Raw genomic sequence first — 22759 nt, 5'->3', positions numbered from 1 at the left:
TTTTTAAATTTAGACTGAACTTTTCTGCTTCCATGTGTTTAAAAGTCAATGATTCTAAAGAGCACAGAGAGCACAGACTTCTGCCAAGGTTTAAACCAGGGGTGTCAAACATACGGCCCGGGGGCCAGAACCGGCCCGCCAGAGGGTCCAATCGGCCTACAGGATGAATTTGTTAAAATTTCACACTGATCTAAACGTAATGTCAAATGCTCCAGATACCCGTGACTAAATGTTTGTGCCTTTATAGATCCAGTGTGCTGTGTAAATAGTAAATTTAGGCATGATATTGTTGAAATTGCACTTATTTCTCACGAAAAATGTCATGTTTTGTAAAATTATCCTTCAGTAAATATAAAACAAAGGAGAAAAAACAAAGGAGTTCTTGTTGTTCATAGATTATTATGCTATTATTTTACTATTTTTACTGGTCTGGCCCCCTTGAGATCAAATTGTGCTCTATGTGGCCTCTGAACAAAAATGAGTTTGACACCCCTGGTTTAAACACTTCTACAAACCAGCACCTGAAATATTTACCTTTTCATCCACTGGATCCAGAAGACGTTCTGGATCTGGGTGGAGCTTCACAGAAGCATGACAAAGAAACAGAAAAGGCTCCAACAACACTGTCAATCATCATGTAGGTCAACTGAAGCTGAGCTTCTACTGGTTTTAATGTGCAATCAACTAGTCGAAGATGACGTTGTAGCACACTTTTCGTCATGAAATGGAAATACACAAGTACATATTTGACCATGCAGAGCTTCCCTTGCTGTCTTTACGTGAGACTGAGATGTTTCAGAGTTTGAATCCTTCTTTCTCAAGGACATACCATAATAGAATAATACATGTAGATAGACAAGAGGATGGAACCAAGAACTGAACCTTGAGGGACTCCACATGAGAGAGCAGGATGAGTAGGATGCAGAGTCCACAGGGTGAACTTTCAGATAGAGAGGACTTGAACCACTCAATGTGGGTACGGTGCAGTACAGAGTGTGTCCTGCGCCTGATGGCTGTACCGGTGCAACAACAATAACATCAAATGATACAATAGACAACAACACAACACACAGCAATGGAGGACATTCAGCAGCTCGGTTTGTGGCTGTTTGTCTTGGAATGGAACGGTTGGGGCTGCTTATTTTGGTACCACGTACTGTACCAAACTGAACCATTCCACTTAAGGCCAGAAGTGTAACACCCACACAGCTCTCTAAATGAGTAATGCGAGTGATGTGTTCATAACAGCAGTAATACACCAGGAAATAGCTTATCTTATGTGGATTCACATCTATTTTCGGACCCTGACCTAATACTGGACTCCATGATCGTTGGAGCTTGGAGATATTGGTCAGTGAAGATGCTTAAATTTGTTGCAGCAACCAAAATGTAACAGAATATAAATATGTAATGTGCTGGTGACAGTTTTTAGTGCACAGGCTGTGATCAAAGGTGCAGCAGGCCTTCTCGTCCACACCCACAGTGATAACAAGCTGAGTCTGACCTTTGGAACCAGCTGCGTTTATCACAAACCTGAGAGCTGCGCTCTGAAGAAACACCTTTACAAAGAAGGAAAAGTGTTTCATTGTGATATCATCTTCAGGATCATTCTGGTACTGTTCACATTCACAATAAAGGATAGAATCTGATATGATCCAAATATGGTATGTATCGTCATCATCTTTTGAAATGTATGACTGTATGGGACTGATATCAGTATAATAATGATATGATGTGACGATGGTAAACATGTCTGCATAGAGTTTATCACATTAAAGGTAAATCACTGACTTTTAAGCCTCACATGGATCAACTGTGGCATTAGTGTGTTATTTGACCAAGGCAGCAGCCCACAGCCAAGCGGAAAGGGAAACTGTCTTTGAGCCATGCGGTGAACTCTGTCGCAAACCTGGATCAATGGAAGCCTTGTGTCAGGAATGGCATCTGACATCAAAAATCTCTGCCAAATCATCTGCTGTGGCGCCCCCTAGAGAGGGAGAAGCTGATAAAACAGTATTTCAATCAAGATCAGTATCAAAAGAAAACTTGTCTCGCAAATAATCAGACCATTATTTGACTTTAATCTATCAATAATTCTCTATCTAAAAACCTCTAAACACACCATACAGTAATAATTTAGATTCATCACTGTTCACTTTAGAAGTGACTCATACAGCGTCAGTGTGTCAAATGTAGGAGAAATGATTTTAATTTGGCAAAAATATTTATATAACATTTTATTTAGATAAAACTCTTTGTCGTGTATAATCTCCTGAAAATGTTTAATTTTATAACAGGGTCAGCTCTGCGGAGACGGCCATTTTGGACCACCATAGCCCACAATGGACACATTTAACATCTTCTGAGTTATGACTCATTAAACCTGAAATAGTTTTAAATGTGACAAACAGCTCAAATAACAACTAAATGAATGACTACATTTCAAACTTCGTACGGCGCCACTGCGTCAACCCACTCGCCACATTTCTGGATCTAACGCAACAACACGTTTTCCAGGACACGCTCATTTGATTTGATTTTGAAGTTTAGAGCTGCAGCTGCATCATTCCACACAGATATTCATCCTGAAAGTGCCTTTCATTTGTGTTGTGTGCCATCTTCATTTACTCTTCACCAGTAACACATGCACTGATATTTACACTTAAGTGTTCCCTTTACTATGACACTCAAATAGACCTTGTGGTTGCAGAGATAAACTCTTTTCATTATGAATTCTCGAACAGAGACTACAAAACTGAAGGTTTCATAGAGTGTCAGACTCAGACACACTTGGAAGGGAATAGTGATGTGAGGGATATTCAGCTGCAATATACAACTTCACTAGCAAATATCTCTAAAGTTTACACACTGCACCTTTAAGGCACGATATTTCTTTATTCTTCTCAGATTAAAAAAACATTTATGTTTAAAGCTCATTCAGACAGGAATAATTGATCTTTTGTTCTTTTCAAATAGTGAGTATTTTAATTTTGAGACAATTTGTTTCAAATAATCTTAAATTCGGACTTTAGGGGCCCTAGTGGATGTGTTTATCATGGTTTTATTTAGTGTCTATTTAGTGTATGGGTATTTTCTGTATAATGTGTGTATTGTGTTTATTTATTGTGATGTAATCAATTTTCTCAAGATCTTGAGGGGGGTTAAATTAAATTAAATTAAATTAAATTAAATTAAATTAAATTAAATGTACAACAAACATTACACTTACATACCTTCGTAATAATATAATTGGTTTTGCATTATTAAGTTAAGTTATTATTATTATTGTTGATAAGTTAAAATTTCACCTGAAAATAGTCGTGTATAAGAAGGACAACCGGAACTCAACCAAAGTGCAGCCTGTGGGGTACAATTTCAATGTGACACAGTGGACTCGTATTTACATCCGTTAATACCGGGTCCTCTTCCGTTCATTGAGACGTTTCTCACATGCGCGTGCGATTAACGGCACAGGGAGAAAAAAGACGTATTTTACCACCGTAAACATTCAGCGGTGACGTTCATACACATGTACAACACATACATACGATGAAACTTGCTCATAGTTTGTTCCTCTATCGGGTCTTTTAGCGTAAGGGCAGCTAATGTTAGCTTAGCATAAGAAAGCATTGGACAGTGCAATGGACGCTGTAGACTTTGTAAACAACCCTCTGAAAACTGTCAGGTTTGGAGGCAGTGTCGCAGAAACCTTGACTAAATACAACCGGGTGAGTGTTTTCAGTCTGTTTTTACATGTTACATTTACTTACAGTCGCGATTCTTGTGTTGCCGGCATTTGACAAAACTATACAAACCTGGTATAACATGTGTGGTTACTTACTAACTTACTGCTTAACTTACTAGATAATGCTGCTTCTATGTTTACCTTTAATGCTTAAAGTACCTTTAAAGTAGGGCTGAAACAATGACTCGAATAACTAAATATATCGTCAATTATTATGATAATCGATTTATCGGTTTCAATGTTTGTTTGTTTTTAATCTAAATCTTATACTTTATTAATCCCCTTAGGGAAACTATTTCTCTGCATTTGGCCCATCCGAGAATTAGGAGCAGTGGGCTGCCACACTTAGTAGCGCCCGGGGATTATCACGATTAAAACAAGATTTCTGATTGTTTTAGCTTCTTAAATGTGAATATATTCCAGTTTCTTTGCTCCCTATAGCACAATAAATCATTAAAAGTGCATCATTTTTAATTTGTGGACAAAAAGACATTTTAGAACATCATCATTTCTAGGCTTGTATTAAGTATTTTTCTACATTTTCCGACATTTTATGGACCAAACGATGCAACTAACAATTAAAAAAGCTTCAAATCCATTAATCGATTATTAAAGTAGTTGACGATTGATTTAGCAACCAATTAATCAAGTAATTGTTTCAGCTCTAGTGTTGTGTTGTGTGGTGTCTTTCCATCCTCATCACTGTTTCTTCATTTGAAGGGAGACATAAGTGATTATGAACTGCTGAAGCATCAGCTGGCTGATCCTGACATAAAGGTACAACAAAATGTGTGTGTGTGTGTGTGTGTGTGTGTGTGTGATTGGGGTCACCTACGCTGATTGGAACGGTTTAGTTTGGTGCAGTTTGTCAGTACGTTTTTTTTTTTCCATTAGTTCCATTAGTTATGGCATCCTATAATAATATATATATTTTCTTTTGATAGATTAATTTTAAATCTTAAATATGTGCTGTTTGTAAGCACTGTGATGTAACTGTAAGCACTTGTGTTGGTACTTCAAGATTCAAGATTCAAGATTCAAAGTGTTTATTGTCATATGCACAGTAAAGAAACACGTTTCCCTGTACAATGAAATTCTTACTTTGCTGTCCACTCAAAAAACACCAGCATAAAGTAGAAAAGTATAAATATACATAAGAAAAATATAAATATTACAAGAAACTAAAATAACATATATGCATAAAATAAGTGTAAACATATGCATATAAACAAGAAATAAGAACTGTACATAAAGTGAATACTGGTTGTGCAGTTTAACAGATTTAAAGTGACATGTTTCAGGTTTTAAAGTGACGGTAACAGATTAAAGTGACAGTGTAACCAGGTGACAGGATTATTGTAGTCCTGTTCAGCTGTTGAGGATTCTGATGGCAGTGGGGTAAAAAGAGTACTTCAAAGTACTTCATATTAGCTGGTAACAAAATGTATGTACTGACAGTCTCTCTCTCTCTCTCTTTCTCTCTCTCTCTCTCTCTTTCTCTCTCTCTCTCTCGCTCTCGCTCCCTCTCTCTCTCTCTCTCTCGCGCCCCTCTCTCTCTCTCTCTCTCAGCCCTCTCTCTCTCTCTCTCTCTCTCTCTCTTTCTCTCTCTCTCTCTCTCTCTCCTCGCCTCCTCCCTCTCTCTCTCTCTCTCTCTCTCTCTCTCTCTCTCTCTCTCTCTTCCTGTCACTCTCAGGATGCTCAGATCATCAGCTGGCTGCAGGAGTTTCGCAGTTGTATGACTCAGCTAACCAAAGACCACGAGCAGCTCATCTATACTGTCTTGGTGAGTGTCCGTTATAAGACTTGCACCATGTTTAGAGCTAAAACAGTTAGACTAGTCTAGCTCCATTTCAATAAACCGTTATTTGTGTCGTGCCAAATTACAACATACATTATCTCAATGCACTGTACATAGTCAGGCAGAAACCTTTACAATATTCTAGAGAGAAGAGAAAGCCAACAATTCACACAATGAGCAAACACTAGGCATGGGTGGAGAGAAAAAACTTTTATCAACTGCTGCTTCCTGCAGCCAAACTAAAGCTCTGAGGTGTCGATGGTCTCACTTTGGTCATGATGGCCTTACTGTGTTGTTATCTTCATGTGTACAGGTCTGTTACTGTGTAGATTTGTTGTACTGTGTCACAGGGTTGCTGGGCAATATATTGATATTATGTTATATTATATTTTATGTTGTGAAATGAAAGGTAATAACTGTATTGTAAGATTGTGTAATTCAGATCATAAAGAGTAGGTCTTTTATTTGCATTTACAGTGTATTGTCACTCTCCTTTGAGAAGCACAAAGATCTCATAAGAAAACTTTTCCTGAGTTCAGAGAAACAACCTGTGTGCAGCTTTATATCCACATATATCTTGTATATCAGGATATCACATCTCTTTCTCTTATGTGTGTGTGTTTTTAGAGGGTTCCATGGGTTGGCCGCAGCCAAGCTGTGGTGGAGGAGTACATGACCTTCCTCAGTAACCTGGTCTCAGCGCAGACTGTGTATCTGTGCGCTTGCCTCAAGATGGTGGTCTCCCATTTCACTCCCAGTATGTCTGATTAGTGCTGATTAGATAGTCCAATTTGTCATCGATGGATTTCTGAATTCTCAGCGTTGTCTTCCTCTATAATCCCATTCAAATTCCATTCCTTATTATTTTTAATATTCAAATTATATTTGAAATTGTAATAGTTGTGTTCACAAATGATGAAAAGTGTTGATCAAAGATCGAAGATAAAATGATCAGAAATCTTGTTTTAATCATGAAAAAAACCTGACTTGTTTTAAAATGAATTTAAAATTTATTAAATTAAAATAGTTGCAGATTAATTTAGTAATTAACAAATAATCAATTCAGTATTGCAGCTCTAGTTATGTCACATTACACTGTAATGTCTACACACAGTTCTGATAAGAGAGTGCAGAGTCAATGTTGCACACAGTTTCACAGTGAAACAGTAAAACTGAATTTGTTCTAGAAAACTGTTGCAGTGTGATCATGACTTTAGTTCCAGCATCATAAAGTGAGTCTGTTGTTTTTTCAGAGCAAGTGAGCATCTGTGAAGGAGGAGTGGAGATCTCTGATACGGATGATGAAGATGAAAGTTTGTTTATTTCTTTTTTGTTTACTTCTAATACAGTGTGTGTGCATGTGTTGTTTTTGTACAGTATGTGTACACAGACAGGATTGTTTTATTGTGTCATCCAAGAGGCTTCTTTAGTTCTTTTTGGCTGGTCTGCTTTGAAACTGATTCAAGACTTAGATCCCTACCAGACCAGACCATGTTTTGAAATGGTTAAATATGCTCAACACAGAGATACTTGTGTGTCACATAGTCAGTGTACGCTGACTGTAATTACTATTGCGCCATAACCACCGTGCAATATAGATGTCCACTGTCCTTGTCGCTTCATTGTTGTGCTCCATTTGAATTTACTTTCAAACCCCATGTTGTTGCACATTTCAACACTTAAATGTAAACAGTAGCTTAAACACGATTCAGTTACCTTTTCTTTATATACTGTGTATGAGGTTTTGCATATGTGACACCATGAGTACGTATACATTACCACAGGTGTTGTTTAATCCATATGTTAAATATACATGTATATGAATTTACGCTGCACTGCTTTTTTTATTTTGTTTTGTTTGTATTTTTAAGACCTGCCTCGGAACTTTGATCGGTGTCACCAAGCGTTACAGCTCATCACCAGATATGTTCCAGCGTAAGTCACTTCATATGTGATTCTGACACTTTTTTCCTTCTTTTTTTTGTATAATTTACAGCAGTTTGTGGAGCTTAGAATTTCTTATATTTGCACAAACACCAGTCCTGTCATGGAAATACTTTAAGCTTGTCACTCATAAATCAAGCTTCAAATAAGCTGTAGTATGGTATTAAGTTGAAGTAAAATCATTTATTTTCTTAAAAATAGATTATTGTTTCTAGAGCAAAACTCAGCTTAAATGAATGCAGTTTAATATTTGAAAATCACAGGTGTTCATACAACAGACTTTTTATTACTGAATTAACAACAAAACCTTAGCCAACCTTCATGACAGAGCTGAAGATACTATAGTTGTAGTTGATATTGTTTAGAAATTAGACAAAGGAGTTTATAACATCCTTCATCTTCTTCTTTTCCCAGCACGAGTCGCTTTCTGATGCCCATAGTACAGGACAAGTTCCCGTTCATAACCAAGTCCTCCAGAACGCTGGTGAGACACTGAGCTGATGATGTTGCACACACCCCACAGCAGGGCTGAATGATTGTCAAATTTAGTCAAATACTAGTTCAATATTAATACTGTGTAATATGGAGCGTAAACCTCTGCAAAAACACCTTCAATTGATTTAAATCTTCTCATTTAAAGAAAGATCTTAGCTTTCAGCACATTTGACACTTTGTTAACATGATAGACTCATTTGAAGTTAAGGCAGCTTTATTAGTATGGCACACGTCATATACAAGGGTAACCCAATTACATGAAACAAAACCTCTAAAATGCTGAAACATCCATACAATAATAACGCATCAAATAAAACAGTGCAGAATGATTAAAAGAGGAAAGGCGGAATGGAGCATAAAATATGAACAATAATTTACTCTGAAATGATTAAAAGAATGTGATGTGCAGAAAAAGACTGGATTTAAAAGTAACACGTAACACTAGCTCATAAATGTAGACTAAAAATGAGACAATTTTAAGAAAGTTGTCATTTACACTGTAAATTTAGTTTTATTAAGAAAGTCAAATCATTTTTGTGAAATTGTTCTTATTTTTGGCCTAAAATGATTTAAATATTTAATTACCCGTAACAAGCAGTTACTGTATGATAAATAAGTTTAGATTTGAGCCAGCATTTAACCTTCTATATCTGACATTGTTTTGATTGACATGAATGCTGTAAACATTGTTTTTCCTGTGTGAACATGTTTGATGTGCATCATGTCATTGTTGTGTGCAGGAGTGTTACGTCCACAACCTCCTGAGAATGACCGTGTACATACCGTCTGTTCGACGAGACGTGCTGGAGGTGATCATCCAAAAGATGCTTAAACTGGATGTGAGTGCTTCACTTCTGAATGAGAGGAACCACAGACGTGCGCTGTAAAGTAGGGATGCAACCAAAGGAAAACCAAAGTCAAATCATTCTATCCCATTGTTTTTTGAATCTAATGTTGTTGATATGGCTGGTTCTGAGTGTACTTTAGTGAGTGTACCTCACTAAAGTCTAGATTAATATTCATGCTTCAAAGAATGAGTCAAGAAACTATGAGAATATTTAGGAGGATCTCATGAACATATCAGACAGAGGGTGCATGCAGACAGACCAGCCTTTTTTCTCTGCACCACTCCTGCTCGGTGTGCTCCTCCGTCTCCTAGTGAGCTCTCTGTATCCAGTGCAGCCTGGATTCTTTCTCTACGCACTGCTTTATGACGGGGATCAGGTACAATCGCCGAGTGAGTGTCGCGGGGAGTTCATAATCCAGACCATCCAGCATTTAATAGGTGCCGTTGGAACCGTTTTATTGGCGTTCCAAACAGATTCTAAGCGGGAATAGACAGCATGCATCATCAACACAACATCCTGTTTCAGTTGTGTTGTTTCTGTGATGAAAGTATTTTGGCCGAAAACCCCAAATGCCTTTTTTGGCCATATCTGGCCGAAATGTTTCGGTGGCCGACTTTTCAGTGAATCTCTACTGTAAAGTCCTGTAACATACATGATGACTTATGAGTGTGTGTGTGTGTATGTATATATATTTCAGGTGAGTGCATCCCGGTCAGACATCGATGAGGCAGAGGAGAACGCAGTGCAGAGACTCAGGGCAGAGGAGCAGAGTGAAGAGGGCCTCTTTGACATGGTAACAAACAACACTCACCTTTAATACCATTAACACCTGTAACAGCAGCAAATGATCTTTTAAGAGCAATTAAACCCTCTCTCTTCTGAGGTTAACTCTACCCAGTGTTGTTTTTGGCAGCCGTTCTCGATTTAGTCTTAGTTTTAGTCTTTTGCACTAAAATGCTTATTAGTTTTAGTCACATTTTACTCATTTCTATATGTGATTAAAAAAAAAAAGTGTAATTGTTTAATTAATTGGTTTAGGTCAATAGTTATTGAAGATTGCTGTTGGGCCGAAACCTTTAATCTCCATATTTCAAACTTTCAACAGTTTTTTTTTTCATGAATTGATGCCATCATACAACAGTGTCACACATAAGTTGAGAAAAGGAAATGTCCTCCACCGGTGGTGCACCGCGACCAACTCTCAGTCTGCTTGGAAAGGCTCTGGGCGAAGGTGGTTTACAGCGAACCCCCGCCCGGACCTCACCGCTTCCCAGGGCTGCAGACATATGCACTCGCTGCGGCTTCTCCCGCCCCCATCGAAGCGGACTGTCCTCAGTGCGCCCATGTAAATCGGGCGGCGATGTCGCAACCCACCTGACCCGTCTTGATACACGGACCAAGGAACTTTTAGGATCAAATTGACAGATTACGCACACAATAAGTAGAAATGTCAGACGTTCAATGCATTTTTAACGTCTGACAAACCGCACACTAACATTTACATCAATTTTTGTCTCGTCAATGAAAACTCACATGCGTCTCGTCATGTTTTCGTCATCAAAGATAGACGTGGATTATTAAGTTGACGCCTCTTTTTTCGAGGCGGTGACGTGATGAGATCGTCACTGTCTCGAAAAAAGCGGCGTCAACTTAATAATTTCGGCATCTTTGACGAAACAACACTGACTCCACCTCAATGCCAAGAAGTGGGCTGAGAGCTGAATAATGGAGATTGAGAAGCACTATTTGAAACATATTAAAAAGATAAACAAGCAAACGTATCAATGATTGCGTTCATAAAAACAAATCTGTCTACTCCATTGACAACCTTATTTGTGTTGCATCTATTGCCACAAGGTGGCAGTGGCACCAAGCATTCAGTGAGTGGACTTCATGTGTGTTTGCAGAATGCATCTTGAAGCTGCTGCTCTAAGCTCAGCATGCTGTAAATACTGTTTACCAGGGTCTTTGAATGCATCTTGTTATTTGCTCCCATTAGCTGGAGTTTAAAATATGAATTAAGTAATTACTAGTAGTGTCTCCGGTGTTGACGAGAGATTCTTTGCAGAACAATGAGTCTCTCTCTCTCTCTCTTTCTGTGTGTGTGTGTGTGTGTGTGTGTGTGTGTGTGTGTGTGTGTGTGTGTGTGTGTGTGTGTGTGTGGGTGGGTGGGGTGGCGGCGTGTGCGTGTCAGGATGAAGATGTGGCCGCAGCTCAGCCCTCCAGCTCGACTGTCACGGCCCATCCAGTGGCACAGAGGCTGGACACTCTGATGGCTGTGATGATGGCTTACATCAAAGACGTCTGTCACCACAATGGTAGATAAACGTTTTAATCTGCACCAGATCCACTTTCATTCTCTTAGTTTACTGTTGATGTGAAGCGTGTCGTCAGCATGTCGTCAGTGTGTCATCAGTGTGTCATCACGTGTCATCAGCGTGTCATCACATGTTTGTTGTCCCTCTCAGGCGCTCTTCATGTGGAGAGGACTAAGGATCTGTACAGAGATTTGCTGAGTGTGTTTGACAAACTCATCCTGCCAACACACGCTTCTTGTCACGTGCAGTACACCCTCTTCTACCTCTGCAGCTTCAGAATGGTCAGTACTGTCATTACCACAGAGCAGCAGCAACATTTAGTAAACCTGACTATAATGATAACAAAGCTGTACATGGTATTTAGTGCACACATTGTGAAACTCTACTATGTTTATGTCTGATTTACTCAAGTGCTATTAGCGGTAAAAGTAGCAGTGTCTATGGTGGTCAGTGAGTTTTGACTACATTTGGAGCACAACATTAAATAGTCAGTGACTGTTTACATGGACAGTGATATTCAGGTTTAGGGCTGCAATGCTTGATTGATTAGTAATGGATTAATGAAGTAATCTGCAACTATTTTTTTCAATTTTATTTTCTGGTTTCTTTCCTTCATATAACAAGGAAATGATTAAAAAGCAACAACAAGACATTTGAGAACATCATTATTTGAATTTTGAGAAACACCGATGAACATTATGCCATTTTTTGGCCCAAACAACTAATCCATCAACCAAGAAAATGATTGAAAGGTTAATCGAGTATGAAAATAGTCATGAGTTGTTGCTATATTCAGTCAAAGATCATTATGTGTCAATCAGGCTTCAAAGCTGACATGTGCACATAACCATAAAATCATGAGAAAAACAATTAGATTGCAGAACCTGTAAAAAATTGTTGATCAGTGTCTCCCAAAACAAAAATGACGATGTTATCGTATGTGTGGTTTTGTCCAGAAACAAAAATGATTCAGTTTGAATGATTTCTTTTCTTGATGAGTTCTATGGAGCAAAAATATTCACATTTAAGAAGCTGAAAGTCAGAGAGGTGCTTTTAATGAATCGTCGCAGCCGATACAATTAAGTAACTAGTCTGTATTTACTTAGCACCTTTCTAGTCCATTCACTTACATATTGTTTTATTTTCTTGTTGTCCTATATGTGACCTGTTCCAGGCTCTGGCAGAGGCCTTCCTGGATCACCTGTGGAAGATCCTGCAGAGCCCCTCTCAGCCTGCTGTCCTCCGCCAGGCTGCTGCTGGATATCTGGGAAGCTTTCTGGCCCGAGCCAAGTTCATTCCTGTGCTGTAAGATCACACGTAGTTTCTTACTCCTTGCACCATTGTCCATCTGTGAACTCCCTTATTCTAATTTAGAGTTCTGTCACTTCCCCACCAGCACTGTGCGAGCCTGTCTGGACCTGCTGCTCTCCTGGATCCATCGCTACATTGACAGCCAGGACAGCGGTGGTAAACAGGCGTTCTGTGACATCAGCCTGCACGGACCCTTTTATTCTGCCTGCCAGGCCGCATTTTACACACTCATCTTCAGGCACAGAGCCATGCTGGAGAGCAACATGAAGAAAGGTACGCACAACGCACACTCACAGTTAAAGAACATGGCTCAGCAGCAGCAGCAGCAGCAGCAGCAGCAGCAGCGCTGTCGTGCCATATTAATGTGTGTCAGAATAGCTATTAATAACTAGATACCAGAGTTGGTGATATATATATATATATGTCGTTTGTGTTTCAACTATGTGCAAATTGACAATATGGAGTATGTAGATGACCAACACAACATGCACACTAACTCCACATATTCACTGCAGAAGTGAGCAGGATTCAATGTCACATGACCACTAGTAAACTCGCAAGCACATCCTCTGCCGCTCAGGGCAGTGGTGCGAAGAAAACGTGCCGTATCAATTACACGTGTCTACAAACAGCCAGCACCAGGCGCTCATCATAATGAAAGACAGCCACACTCCCATATTTTTATCAAATCAGAAATGCTGGTGGGGGTGGATTAATAATGAATTTACGGGTCATTATAAATTAGTTTCAACGTCCTAATACAATACAGTAATAGTATATGAGTTTATATTAATGACATTAGTTTTTTTTACAGTATATAAGATCATGTCTGTGTGCACTGTTATTCAGAACATGCATAGATGTCTCTGAATATTTACTTGCAGGCCTGGAGTACCTGCAGAGTCTGAACCTGGAGCGTGTGGTCATGTGTCAGCTGAACCCTCTCAAAGTCTGCCTGCCTTCAGTCACCAGCATGTTTGCAGCCATCACCAGGTACTCACTCACTCACTCACTCACTCACTCACTCACTCACTCACTATATTAACATCAGCCACACTATTTGATCACTGACCATCTCAAGTACAAAAGAATAGTCTATTGTTTAGTTTAACTTGCAGGACGTTGAAATATGATCATTTTAGAATTTCAGCTCTCTGTCCTTAGCTCCTCCCATCAGATGAACTTGAGCAAACATTCTTCAAGACAATGTGTCCATCTCTTGAATGCTTTGGCCATTTTTGAAACATGTTTTATTGCATAAATAGATAATAATAATAAATTGCATGTGCAGGGCTTTTCTTCTATCACATGTCTTTCATCGCCGTGGTGACGTGAACCAAACCCACCCCCAGACACCCCGCTGTAGTGTTGAGTCACTGTTCACCATGCTGTGTTTGCTCATCCTTGTGTTGCAGGAAGTATCAGGTGGTGTTCTGCTACACCATCATAGAGAGGAACAACCGCCAAATGCTGTCAGTGGTGCGCAGCTCTGCAGGAGGAGACTGTGTGAGCACCAACACCAACCCTCTGGACAGCTTCTTCCCATTTGACCCTTACCTTCTCAAGAGGTGCACTCCCTGAAGTGTTGCTGTTATTATCGGCCACATTCTTATGAAAGATAAACGATGGAAAAAACAATGGACACATATGTATTCCAGGCTAGCTAGCCATTGTTAGCATTACCAGTGGATAGCAACAGGTCTGTGTGTACAATTGATTTACTGTGAGACAAAGACATAAACGTAGCTGTGTGTGTGTGTGTGTGTGCGCGTGTGTAGTGTGTGTGTGTGTGTGTGCGCGCGCGTGTGTGTGTGCGTGCGTGTGTGTGTGTGTGTCTCAGGTCTGGTCAGCTCGTTGAGCCACTCTACCAGGTGTGGGAGGAGCTGGCAGACATGGAGGTGGCTCCTGCTAAGACAAACACACAGGTGAGGACACTTCCTGTCTGTTCCACATGTTTGAAGGTTGACCACTTCCTGTTAAAACAGTTCATGGCAGGTTTGGGAATTTTAAACAAAATAATGTTATATGAAGTTTTTAGTAGTTATTGTTAAACATTTGTATGTTATCTTTCATTCATGTCGTAATACAGGAAGTAGTCGTGTTCATAGAGAGCGCAGCGCTGGCTTGTGATGCTTTTTTTCCCTGACATGTATGTGACTGTGATTTGTGTCCGTCAGCGCTCCAGAGAGGACGAAGACGACTTCCTGTGTGGGGAGACTCCACAGGGCGATGGCATTGTGGGAATGACTCCGAGCTCCTACGACTCCAACCTGCGCAGCCCGAGCAGCGTGGGATCACCGCCCTTCATCTTCCAGAAAGCTCTCACGTCTGCCAACATGGACGTCACGTACTGATGCTGGATGGTGACAAATCTCACAGAACAGAAACGGAAAAGACGAGAACTCTGTTTAGACACAAATGTGTCAGATAACGGTCTTGTCAACACATGTACTCGACAGTTTTTATTATTGCATTTGAATAGAAATTGTAAATATAAAAGTTATTTTACAGGAGCCTGTGGCTGACTAACACATTACTTACTGTATATATTCTGAGAATAAAGTCATGGAACTGCAGCGTCAGTCTGTCAACATGAGCCTCTGAGTCTGGACTATGTTGTCAGGGTGATTCCCAGCACCTGACACTTTGTCTCGTCTTAGTGTTCCAGCGACAGTGAGAACCAAACACAAGAAACTAAATAAACATACATACAAAAAGAAGTTAGAATTATGATGAAACCTTTGTTTCCTTTAATGATAACAGACACTTCACTAAGTCATTTAAACAGACTTTACCGAGTCTGTTCTGTAGTCTCTGCTCGAGAGTTTCTCTGCAACCACAGGGTCATGTGAAGACTTTGGGTGTCACAGTAAATATCAGTGCGTGTGTTACTGGTGAAGAGTTAATGTTGTACTTCAATCAAAGTACAACAAGGCGACGGGAGCAGACAGAGTGTCCAAGGCTTCTGCAGGACTGTGCAGGACGACCAGCTGTCTCTCTACAGATGGAAAAAGTCCCGGTACTGTCTCAGACTTCCTGTCTCATACCAGTGGCCCTGACCTCTCACATCATGAAGATGTTGGAAGACGTAGATTTCTTTTTCAATGTATATGTTAACTTTTCAAGAACAAGACATGCTGTTAGTTCTTTCAGCCAGCGACCAACAGAAGGGCTCTCGACATCTTTCCAACAAAGACAAATCAAGTGTCTAGCCTGTACTAAACATACATCAGTCAATTTCCTCTCCTTGCTGTTTAACATACAATCCTTTGGATACAAGTATAGGACAGTTGGGTACTGGATTCAAGGTCATCTGAGAAATGCATTTTATAACTTCATTCCAGAACTTTCGTATCTCAGGACAGCCCCACAGACAGTGAAATAAGGTGCCCTTTTGGACATGACATTTAACACAGCTGTCAGGAATATTTGGATTCATCTTATTCAGTCTATCCACAGTAACATAAATTCTCATAATCCAATTATATTGAATCAGCTTGAGTTGGGTATTTATTGTTAGCAGTTGAGCTCTTGAACACACAGGTATCTTTTTGCAAGTCATTTACCCATTGAGTTTTCCTATGCTCAGTAGAGTCTTTATGATTTTTCACCAGTATGTTATAGAGTAAAGATATCTGACCCTTACCAGTACAATAATTCACTGCTAGGTTTTCTAATATGGACAAATGGGGTTGTGTATAGGAGTGCGTCTGTGCATAAACAAAACTCCTTAACCGTAAATATTTCTTTATATAAATCCTTTATATAAATCCATAACTTTACAGATGCCCTTTGTTGCCCACATTTTAAAACCTTGGTCTTTTTTGCCAGGAGAGAAGCTATCATTCCTCCATAGTGGGGAGAAGCCTGAAAACAAAGCAGATTCACCAAGAAATGACTGTACATTGTGCCAGACATCAAATGTGTTTCTCACAAAGGGGTTATCAGTGAGCTGCTTCAGTTTTTATAAATAAGTGTCGAGTTACAGGCCTTTAGTGCATATACTTTCAATTTGTACCCATGGTAAGTAAGGTTCAGGCGAAAACCAGTACATTGCAGCTCTAATGTGAGCAGCCCAGAAATACCATGGTATGTTGGGTAATTGTAACCCCCCTCTCTCATATGGCAGGTAAAGAAGTGATAGCCTCAACCTTGACCTTCTGTTATTCCAAATAAACTTTTGTAAGTAGTCGCTTCATTTTCGAGAAGAACTGTGATGGTGGGGGTAAAGGGATTGATTGAAATAGATATAAAAACTTTGGTAGTATATTCATCTTGATTATATTTATACGTCCTAAAAGGGAGATTGGCATTGATGACCAACTATTCATGGATTCGGTTACTGAGGAAATTATAGGATCGTAGTTACCGTTAAATAAATCTTTGATGGTTGGAGTAATGGTGATACCAAGATATTTAAATCCGTTTACTGCATTATTGAAAGGATGGTTTATCACCGGATTTATTCACTCCTGCTTATTCAGAAACATGATAGAGGATTTTGTGTCTTTTACTTTAAAGCCTGAACATTTTCCAAATATGTCAATTAAGTTTATCAGACTAGAAATTGAATTATTTAAATCTGTTAGAAGTAAAAGGTGTCATCAGCATACATTATAATGCGATGTTCAGTATCTGATATTTTTACACCTGAAATTGAGGGGTGCGATCTCACTGCCATTGCAAACTGTTCCATTGCTAAAACAAATAACATTGGTGAGAGAGGGCACCCCTGACGGGTACCCCTTGTGAGTTTTTATTAAATAGTTGGCGGAGACCTCTGCCGTTAGGTCAGTATAAAGTATCTCAATCCATTTTCGAAAGTAGTTACCAAAGCCAAAGCGAGATAAGACATCAAATAAATCGCTCCACTCCACCCTGTCGAATGCTTTTTCAGCATCTAAAGATAGGATGGCAGAGTCGGGGGTGTCCTCCCTTGAATGAATCAGATTCAACACCCTCCTGATGTTATGAAAGGCTTGGCGGTTTTTCACAAAACCATTCTGATCCTGATTGATAACAGTCGGGAGCACCAGCTCCACTCTTCTAGCTATTACTTCGGTCAGAACTCCGTCAAATTTGGACCCAAAGTCATTTTTCAGGGCTGCAATTGCCTCTAAGATCCCTGCTGCTCCACGAGTTTGGTTAGCATCGGTGGTTAGCGCATCTTCCCCAGTTTCTTCGAGTTGGTCAGTCTTCTGAACCTTTTTCTGGTGGCCCAAAGTGGTTTTAGATTGTCTGGTCGACATGTCTTAGATTACAGATACACTTCACTTTAGTTTGATAAAGGAGTGCTTTTAACTCAGGATAATTAAAATCAGCTGATTCCCACGGAGACATTTTGGACCAATAGCTTAGCATGAAGCACCGTGCTGTGTGTCTCATTTGTTCATCTGTGCTACAATCCAAGTGAAGAAGAAGCAGCTTTATTGTTATTGTACAAGAATACAATGAAATTCCCTTTGGCTGCATCTCAGCAGCAGCAGCGACACGTCACAGTCACAAGAATATGTTAAAAGATAAACAGTAAAAACATAAAACATTATATATATAAGTATAAATAAATAGTCTGTGTTAAAGATGCAAGAAGAGATGACAGTTAGGCTTCTAGTGTTAGCTTTTAGCATGTACATAATCTGATTACAGGGAAAATCAAACATGACATTGTATATGAGTGAAGGTGAAGCTTTTGCCTGTGGTTGTGTTGTTTGCAGATCAGTGATGGAGTGACTCAACAGAAACCAGACTGAGCTTCCCTTCACTCCCCCATGACTTTATGTTAAAGTCTCAAAAATAGACCCAGAACAGATCCACGGCACTGCTCGAGTCAGACAACGCCACCAAACTCACACGTTTGGACTTGACACACATGTGTCACAGGCAGTTTGACAAACACTTGACATTTTCAACTTTAAAACATGAAATGTGACTTGCTTGTCACCTCGTGGACCACTAGGTGTGGCTCACGGACCACCCATACTTTGAGAAAGGCTGATTTACAGCGTGTGGAACTGTGTGGTCTCATCACATTCCTGCAGCACAACCTCTGTACTCCTGAAACCTGACAGTGCAAGCAAGCCACTCCTCACACTTCATATATTATAAGTGTGTGTGTGTGTGTGCATACTTAACACCTGCCTGTGTGAGCCTGCCTGTCATTGTTTCGTGTGCCTGAAGAACACATGGATCAGTGTGGCTCTTGCTTCAAGGCTCAAACAGCAAATTCTTTTTATAATCCATGAATCTGTCGAGTATTTTCTCATTTGAAATGATGATGTTCTCAAATGTCTGACTCACATGAAAACACTCAGACTGATCGATCAATTATCAAAATAGTTGAACATTAAATTCATCAAGCCCTAAAATCAAGTCAAACCTCTGGCTTGCAGAGTTTATCCTCTTTGTAAAATAACCTTTATATTGGTGCTTATAACATGTATAGAGTGGGTACGAAAACTCTTTTTCACTCTTTATTTCATTGCAGCCATTTGTTAAAATCAAAAAAGTTCATTTTATTTCTCATTAATGTACACTCAGCAGCCCATCTTGATAGAAAAAAAAAGAACTGTAGACATTTTATCAAATTTATTAAAAAAGAAAAACTGAAATATCACATGGTCATAAGCATTCAGGAAGGGAGAGTATGGGGTAAATACAGGGTGGTAAATTGTGCATGGGCCTGAAACCATGCTTGCACCACATGAGCATGATGGAACCTGACATTGTCCCACACAATGACGTAGGTCACACCTTCACCTTCTACAAACCTGATCGAGCTCATCAAGAAAGGTGACAAGGAGAGCTGCATTATATGGTCCAATATGAGGTCTGCGTCCCACCACACCATCTTCTGATATAGCCGCACACATGGTAATGTTGGCCCCACGTTGTCCAGGTACTTGGATGGTTGCCTGCTGGCCAATGAAATTCCGACCTCTCCTCCTTGTCTTGGCCAGAAAACCTGCCTCATCTAAATATATGAATTTGTGATGGTCGTCATCAGCATCCAGCTCCATCACCCTCTAAAAATACATTTTGGAAAGAGATTTTGAGATTACTGTACAATGTAGAATTTTTGGGAATGTTTTTACAACAGCCATCTTGAAACTGAACTTACCTGAACATACTCAGTCCTCATTTGCTTCAATCTGTCTGCATTTCTTTGGAAAGGCACACGGTATAGTTGTTTTATATGATACTTGGTGCCTTTTCAGTATGCGTGCAATAGTCGGCAAACTTATCGATCCCACATTGTTTATCATGTCTTCATTGTCCAAGATATGCTGGCGAATTTCTGTGGGGCGAATATCATTTGTGGCCCGAACCAAATTACAACTATTGCCCGAATTTCATTGGACACTCTATGCTGTTGCTGCCACTGTCTTGGTCCGTGGCCTTGTCCTCTACCACGTTCCCCAACACCTCTCAAACGAGGCCCACGACCACCTCTCAGAAGGGGTGCCTGTCCCCTGCCATTCCTTTGACCAACACGTCTTCCCACCACTGCTTGACCTTCATTGTAACCTGGATCACCTGCTGGCTCCATGTTATGTATCACTATGCTCTTGCAATTGGCTCCCAATCAACTCTTTATATACTCATTCCACAATGCGTACTCAATCATCAGTAACGAGTAACGAAGGGCCTGCATCTATACAGTGCAGTACTATCAATACTGTAAATAGTCTGAAAAGGTGGTACAGTATTTGGGACCATAGACACGGTGTCTGATGAAGCATTGTAAAATATTAGGCTACATCCATGGATGTTGTAGTCTAATTGGTTCATGCTCCACGCTAATTGGTGACAATGAATCTCGTTACAGTATCTTGAAAGTTGTATCAATTGATAGTTAGATCATTGTAAGGAAATGAATCGACACTCATTTGAAATATAATGTGTGAATTGCCTTTTGAAATAGTAGTACTTTGATGTTAAGTTGTATCATATTGAACAGGTGATTGAGAAAATGGTTAGAGTTTTGAAAAATGTGCATTTTAATCACTGGTTGTGAGTTTTGTGTCTAGAGTTGTGAAAAATGACATCAAGGCTCTGAAAACAGTAGCAAAGTGATTGTAAAAAACTGTAAAAGGTCGAGCGAGATCAGGAGCGGCGAGCACAGGAGCATGGCAGAGGAGCGACATAACACTGTCAAAAGCAGTGTGGATTAACACATATTCATCAGCTAGAACTGCTGCTGAGGTGAGTGATGTGACTTTTTGTTCATTTAGATACACCACAATACGTTCAGGTAGACAGGTTTTAAACTCTTCCAATAGAAGGAGCTCACATAACAAATCAAATGTCTCTGCTTTACACCACTTATCTAATAAAGTAGATTTCTCCCGAGCAAACTCAACATAAGTCTGGGAGACTATTTTCCTTTTTTGTCTAAACCTTTGGCAGTAAGCCTCGGGAACCAGCTCATAGGCTTGCAAAATGGCAACTTTTACATTTTCATAGTTTAGACTCTATTCAAGGGGAAGTGCAGCCACAATCTCTTGAGCTTTTCCCCGCAGTCTACATTGAATTAACAGAGTCCAAACTTCAACGCCTGTTGGTACTTTTACTTGTACTGAAGTAAAATGTTGGTACTTTTACTTGTACTGAAGTAAAATGTTGGTACTTTTGCGTGTGCTGAAGTAAAATGTTGGTACTTTTGCTTGTACTGAAGTAAAATGTTGGTACTTTTACTTGTACTGAAGTAAAATGTTGGTACTTTTACTTGTACTCAAGTTACTTGTCGGTACTTTTACTAGTGCTCAAGTAAAATGTTGGTACTACTTGTGCTGAAGTAAAATGTTGGTAAAATGTTGGTACTTTTACTTGTACTCAAGTTACTTGTATTGTAAGTAAAATGTTGGTACTTTTACTTGTGCTGAAGTAAAATGTTGGTACTTTTACTTGTGCTGAAGTAAAATGTTGGTACATTTACTTGTACTGAAAGAAAATGTAGGTACTTTCCCTTGTACTGAACTTAAAATGTTGGTAATTGTACTTGTACTGAAGTAAAATGTAGGTACTTTTACTTGTGCTCAAGTAAAATGTTGGGACTTTGGCTTGTGCTGAAGTAAAATGTTGGTACTTTCACTTGTGCTGAAGTGAAATGTTGGTACTTTTGCTTGTGCTGAAGTAAAATGTTGGTACTTTTACTTGTACTCAAGTAAAATGTTGGTAATTTTACTCATGCTCCTCAAGTAAAATGTTGGTACTTTTACTCGTGCTCCAGTAAAATGTTACTTTGCTGAAGTAAAATGTTGGATCCTTTACTTGTGCTGAAGTAAAATGTTGGTACTTTTACTTGTGCTCAAGTAAAATGTTGGTACTTTTACTTGTGCCCAAGTAAAATGTTGGTACTTTTACTTGTGCTCAAGTAAAATGTTGGTACTTTTACTTGTGCTCAAGTAAAATGTTGGTACTTTTACCTGTGGTGGAGTAAAATGTAAAATGTTGGTACTTTCACTTGTACTGAAGTAAAATGTTGGTACTTTTACTTGTGCATAAGTGTTATGTGCAGATCTGCTCCTTGTTTTGCAGTGCTCCTGGAGCTCCTCCTTCAGCCCCTCCTTCTCCTCGTTACCTGGCACCTGCTGCTGCCTTAAAAGCCTGGGAGGCTTCACTCATGTCTCTCTCTCTAGGCAGGGCCGGTCGCATGGCTTCCATTTACCAGTCTGATTACCATTCATAACAATAAACCCAGTTTTCTTATATTTAATCCTTGTTTGTCTACTTTATGTTACTTCCGTCGAGCCGGGTTGTAACATATTGGGGGCTCGTCCGGGATCAATCAGGATGAGTTTTGCAGAGTTATTTTTTTTCTATTTTTCCCCTAGACAGAGTGGAGTGTTTGGTAGTGTGGCTGTGAGCAGCTTCTTGTCATGGTGAGTATGGTGAGCATTGGATCTGAGTGCTTTGATTTGAAGTTGTGAGTGATCTCCTTGGTTAGTTAGGGAGTGTGCCAGCTGGGCAGAGCAATCTGTCCTTCCATCGGTGCACTATTTGTTATATTTATTTATTTATTTATTTTATTTTATTTTATTTTTTTTTCTCTCGAGGTAATCCTGGGTGGAGACTTGTTCTCTGGTGGGGGCGAGCATTTCAGGGCCTTGGTCACATGGCTGAGGTTAACTGAGCTTTGCTTTAAAGAGGCCTCGAGCCCGGCACGCCTCAGAAGACAGTTAGGGTTAGTTTAAAGTTAGGCAGGTACCAGGGGGCTTGCTTAGATGATCATTTGCACTCGGAGGCTTGCTCACTGTGCTCAGCAGTGATTGATTTGTAAAGTTATTTGAGTTAGTGACTG

General features: G+C 39.7%; 1 protein-coding gene across 2 annotated transcripts; it reads left to right on the top strand.

Annotated features, from left to right (window-relative positions):
• The first annotated feature begins 1111 nt into the window (after positions 1 to 1111).
• On the top strand, positions 1112 to 15050 carry rrn3 (RRN3 homolog, RNA polymerase I transcription factor). 2 transcript variants are annotated; one of them, XM_044051417.1, is made up of 17 exons: positions 1112 to 1664; positions 4466 to 4522; positions 5439 to 5528; positions 6171 to 6300; positions 6797 to 6856; positions 7415 to 7478; positions 7902 to 7971; positions 8723 to 8821; positions 9528 to 9623; positions 11025 to 11148; positions 11299 to 11429; positions 12323 to 12453; positions 12545 to 12732; positions 13344 to 13452; positions 13875 to 14027; positions 14300 to 14384; positions 14637 to 15050. In XM_044051417.1, the coding sequence occupies exons 1-17, from the start codon at positions 1662 to 1664 to the stop codon at positions 14811 to 14813; spliced, it is 1767 nt and encodes a 588-aa protein (XP_043907352.1). In that variant the 5' UTR covers positions 1112 to 1661; the 3' UTR covers positions 14814 to 15050. The 2 variants fall into 2 exon arrangements, with proteins under 2 accessions (XP_043907352.1, XP_043907351.1); XM_044051416.1 differs by lacking the exon at positions 1112 to 1664 and adding an exon at positions 3388 to 3728.
• Positions 15051 to 22759: the final 7709 nt, after the last annotated feature.

Source organism: Solea senegalensis, linkage group LG19 (genome assembly GCF_019176455.1).
Source record: "Solea senegalensis isolate Sse05_10M linkage group LG19, IFAPA_SoseM_1, whole genome shotgun sequence".
NCBI lineage: Eukaryota > Metazoa > Chordata > Actinopteri > Pleuronectiformes > Soleidae > Solea > Solea senegalensis.
This window is presented reverse-complemented; position numbering and strand designations above follow the sequence as displayed.

What these genes read in the sequence shown, in the direction of transcription:
- rrn3 (XM_044051416.1), top strand. Translation starts at nt 3,642, where the DNA reads ATGGACGCTGTAGACTTTGTAAACAACCCTCTGAAAACTGTCAGGTTT. An exon ending in ACCTCTGCAGCTTCAGAATG is followed by an intron (nt 11,430 to 12,322) that starts GTCAGTACTGTC and finishes GACCTGTTCCAG; the next exon opens with GCTCTGGCAGAGGCCTTCCT. An exon ending in ATGTTTGCAGCCATCACCAG is followed by an intron (nt 13,453 to 13,874) that starts GTACTCACTCAC and finishes CTTGTGTTGCAG; the next exon opens with GAAGTATCAGGTGGTGTTCT.